This window comes from Chrysochloris asiatica, unplaced genomic scaffold, assembly GCF_000296735.1.
Source record: "Chrysochloris asiatica unplaced genomic scaffold, ChrAsi1.0 scaffold00036, whole genome shotgun sequence".
NCBI classification, from domain to species: Eukaryota; Metazoa; Chordata; class Mammalia; order Afrosoricida; family Chrysochloridae; genus Chrysochloris; species Chrysochloris asiatica.
The window spans coordinates 15377609-15382089 of record NW_006408554.1 but is presented as its reverse complement, the minus strand read 5'-3'; the positions used below and the strand labels follow the sequence as shown (position 1 = coordinate 15382089).

The following is a 4481-nucleotide window of genomic DNA, read 5'->3' as shown; positions in this document are numbered from 1 at the left end:
TCATAATCGCCATCAATATAGTAGTTATTTGCAGATGGTTGCAGAAGCAGCAACCCCCCCCCCCACGCCCGCCTTTTTATAAAATCTAATGGGCTGCATAATCAACTTGCTTTTTTGTGTGTGCATCCGGGTAGGAAATGGGGAGGGGTATGTGGAAATAAGACTTAGGGGGAATGGTTGCTTTGCTCCCAGTAACTGAAAATCTAGGGTGAATTTTGGGTAAGTCAGCGGGGACCCCCTCCCCCCCAACACACACACATCCCAACACCAAATCCAAACTCGAGTCCTCCAACGAACAGGGGTGGAGTACAATTCTTTCCTGGAAGGGTAATTGAGCACAAGCCGTCTGAACTGAGGCAAGGGAAGGGCAGTGGGGGTGGGGTGGGGTGCAGTGCTGAGCGGTGGGTGGGGGCGTCAGCTTTCCACGGGACTCCCAGGCTTCGCTGACGATCTACAATTTGCTGAAGGAGCAAAGAACATCCTCGGCTCTAAGTAGGGCTTTTAGTGTGCTCATTGATGAGTGAAAGTCGCCACACATGTCAAGCTAAAGGCAGTTGTTGGGTTACTAACAGGACCCAGCGCCTTGCAAACATATGCGCTAAGCTGTGTATACAGATGGCAGGCAGAATAATGGAGCAGGCGCCTTTTATAAAGCTCTAGCTGCTGCCTGTCTTCAGACCTGGGAAATGAAACTATTCAGACTTGCGGCCAGATAGCGCCTGCGATTGTTTGTTACCGTTTTAATCCTATTAATTAAAACGTTAACCTGATTGGGTAGAAAGGCGCTGTCCCAACAGGCGAGTCTTCTTCATAATAACCTACTCAGAGATAATGATGTAAAAGACTCCCCCGTCTGTGGCGGCGGCTGGTTGATGGGTCCAGAAATCTCTTGAAGGTGAATCCAAGCAAGATAAACGGTGCGGAGAGGAGGCGCCGGGCTGGGCTTAGCGCGGCGGCAGCGGCGGCTCGACTCCCTGCGCGCCCACCTCCCACCATGCGGGGCCGCAGCCCATGGTGAGCCCCAGCAACCAGCACCATCGGCTGGAGACGAAGAAGAAAAAGAAGAGGAGGCGGCGAGCGCGGGGGAAGGCGAAAAAGAAAAAGAAAGAAGGGGAGAGGGCTGCAGGCAGCGCGTGGACCGACGCGCGCACCAGCCCCGGAGCCCGGCTCAAGCGCGTCTGCGGCGCCGCCTGACTCCTGAGCCTAGGCGGCGGCGGCGGGAACCGCGGGCCTGGGCTGCGCGCCGGCGCCGGACCATGGAGCGCGGGCTGCACCTCGGCGCGGCCGCCGCGGGCGAAGACGACCTCTTCCTGCATAAGAGCCTGAGCGCCTCCACCGCCAAGCGCTTGGAAGCGGCTTTTCGCTCCACGCCTCCAGGCATGGACCTGTCTCTGGCGCCGCCGCCTCGGGAGCGCCCGGCATCCTCCTCTTCGTCGCCCCTGGGCTGCTTCGAACCGGCTGACCCCGAGGGGGCAGGGTTGCTGCTGCCACCGCCCGGAGGCGGCGGTGGCGGCGCGGGAGCAGGCGGCGGCGGGGTGGGCGTCCCCGGGATGCTTGTGGGCTCTGCTGGCGTTGGGGGCGACCCCAGCCTGAGCAGTTTGCCGGCCGGGGCTGCCTTATGTCTCAAATACGGCGAGAGTGCTAGTCGGGGCTCGGTGGCCGAAAGTAGCGGCGGTGAGCAGAGCCCCGACGACGACAGCGACGGGCGCTGCGAGTTGGTGCTGCGGGCCGGAAGCGCGGACCCGCGGGCCTCCCCGGCCGCGGTGGGCGGTGGCGCCAAGTCGGCAGAGGGTTGCTCTAACGCCCACCTCCACGGCGGCGCCAGCGTTCCCTCGGGGGGCCCGGGCGGCGGCGGCGGCGGCGGCGGCAGTAGCAGTGGCGGCAGCAGTAGCAAGAAATCCAAAGAGCAGAAGGCGCTGCGACTCAACATCAACGCCCGCGAGCGCCGGCGGATGCACGATCTGAACGACGCTCTGGACGAGCTGCGCGCTGTGATCCCCTACGCGCACAGCCCCTCAGTGCGGAAGCTCTCCAAGATCGCCACGCTGCTGCTTGCCAAGAACTACATCCTCATGCAGGCACAGGCCCTGGAAGAGATGCGGCGCCTTGTCGCCTACCTCAACCAAGGCCAGGCTATCTCGGCCGCCTCTCTGCCCAGCTCGGCGGCTGCGGCTGCGGCGGCCGCTGCCCTCCACCCAGCTCTCGGTGCCTATGAGCAGGCGGCCGGCTATCCGTTCAGTGCCGGGCTGCCCCCTGCCGCCTCCTGCCCTGAGAAATGTGCCCTGTTCAACAGTGTCTCCTCCAGCCTCTGCAAACAGTGCACGGAGAAGCCTTAAAAACACAATCCCGAAACACCAGACAGACCCAAAAGTAGATGAAAAAGAAAAGCTGCCACCCCACCCCTTTTATTTTGGCCCTCTCTTAGTTGCGAACCACTTGCAGAAGAAACAAAGCAGAGGGGAGAACTGAGGAGACGTATCAGAAACAAAAGGGACTTTTAGCCTTGTCATCCCTAGAATCTTGGTCTTTGGGGTGGGGAGGGAGGGGTGAGGGAGGAAAAGTAGGGATGGAGTATGGATTTTTTTCTCTCTCTCTCTCAGAAAAGTGGCTACTTGGTGGCAGCCTAGACCAGAGGAAGAGAAATCCTCTGTTATGGTGAAAAATGAGTTGAGAAGCAGTAGCTTTGTAATTAAGGCGTGGAGAGTATTAAATGATAAAATACTAATCCTACTAATGCTTATCAATTTGACTCTTGCTTAGGGGGAGAGAAGTCCGGGGTTAGGTGGCTTGTCGGACGGAAGATTCATTCAGACAAATCAGAAAGGGCACTTGAAAATACATTTTGATTCTGAGCCAGGATAAAAACTTGAAATGCAGACTTATTTAAATGAATAAAAGGAAAATCACACACACACAAACCCACAGAGAGAGACACTGCTATACAGACTTGTATTTTTTATTGTCTCTGAACTTGAATCCTGTGAAAATGCTCAAAGTTTTGGCGAGAGTGATGCAAAAACTGACTGTGGCTGAAAGAATTGCATTTTTAAATATTTATGTGCACCTTGTTCCTTTCCACTTGGCAATGATGTATAACAAGTCATGGTATTTATTTGTTACTCTTCAATGACCCTTCTACATCAACAGTATTTATCATGTGTTAAGGTCTTATGTGCAGATTTTTTTAAAATGCTTCTAAAATTCTGTTTTATAGATTAACTTATACTGTGTACCAAGTGTTTAAAAGGTTTATTTGCCAACAAGTATGAAGAGAAATGTTGATGTATCTTAGCTGTTTAGGTTTATGAAAGATCTCATGGATATTTTTAGTTGCATCATCCCTGTATTTAAATTGAGCTTTAATAAATTGCTTCAGTCCAAAAATTACAGGAAAGGTGTATTCTTAATTGATGAATGAATTGATCTCTTTTTTGAAAGGGGATTCCTTTGCATTCTAAAAGGGAAAGATATCACAGCAATAGACCCTATAAGTAGCAACATACTGAACAAATATTTTTCCAGGCTGTGCTGTGCATTTTTAAAAGGTCTAATTTAATTGCTTTTAATATATATATATATACATTTATATAAGTTATTTTAACTGTGGAGAGTTATTTAAGTTAAAATACTGGTTTGATTTGTTTATGGTGTGAAATTCTTTGTTATTTTTCTAAAAAAAATAAAATGTAAAAAGAACTAAAACCGAGGAAGAGAGAGTAGCTATTTACCCAAAGCAAGCTTTAAGTTTTAGTTTGCATGGCTGTTGCCTGCCCTTCTGTCCTATGAAAAATCAAGAAAACCATTTTTAAAAATGGAGTCCTGCTATTTTCCATTCACTGCGGATAATACGAATTCAATTTGTCAGGTTGGATGGTGAGTTGCGAGCTGTGATAGATCTCTTGATGGGTTTTGGATGTGTAAAGACTGATATATATATATATATATATATATATAATAGGTCAATCAGACTATAACAGCTATGTATGACCATTTGTATGTGTATCTATGTCAGAAAGAATATTTATTAAAATATTTTGATCAAACATTTTATTATGCTGTGCTTTATGGAAGGAGCAATCACCTCTCTCTGGTGTTAACTCTGCTTGAAAAGTAAAAAACAATGGTATTTTAAAGAAGATGGAACTAAAGTTTTGGCAGGGATACACAACTAGGAGTAGGCCGGTATTAGTAACTTTCACTTGTTAAAAAGGCATTGGCTGGGCCTGGTCATTGGAGGAGAGATGAATAGGTCAGTGTTGAGACCCAGAGGAGGTTGGGAGTTCTTGGCCTTTTGCATGAACTTTGAAGCCCATGCAAATGGAATTCTTTTCTTACTTCTATGTCAGGACCCATCAAAGAAGGTAAAGTTTCTTAATACGTTTTTAATCTAAATTTCTATCTCCAGCTGCCTGAAGGCCAAGTAAAAGAGATGGATTTGGATTCTCTGAGCCCTAGTTTTATTGAGACAGTATCAACCTGGT

General features: G+C 49.6%; 1 protein-coding gene across 1 annotated transcript; it reads left to right on the top strand.

Annotated features, from left to right (window-relative positions):
* Positions 1-1256: 1256 nt before the first annotated feature.
* BHLHE22 (basic helix-loop-helix family, member e22) lies at positions 1257-2336 on the top strand. The gene has a single exon (XM_006860057.1). The coding sequence runs from the start codon at positions 1257-1259 to the stop codon at positions 2334-2336; it is 1080 nt and encodes a 359-aa protein (XP_006860119.1).
* Positions 2337-4481: the final 2145 nt, after the last annotated feature.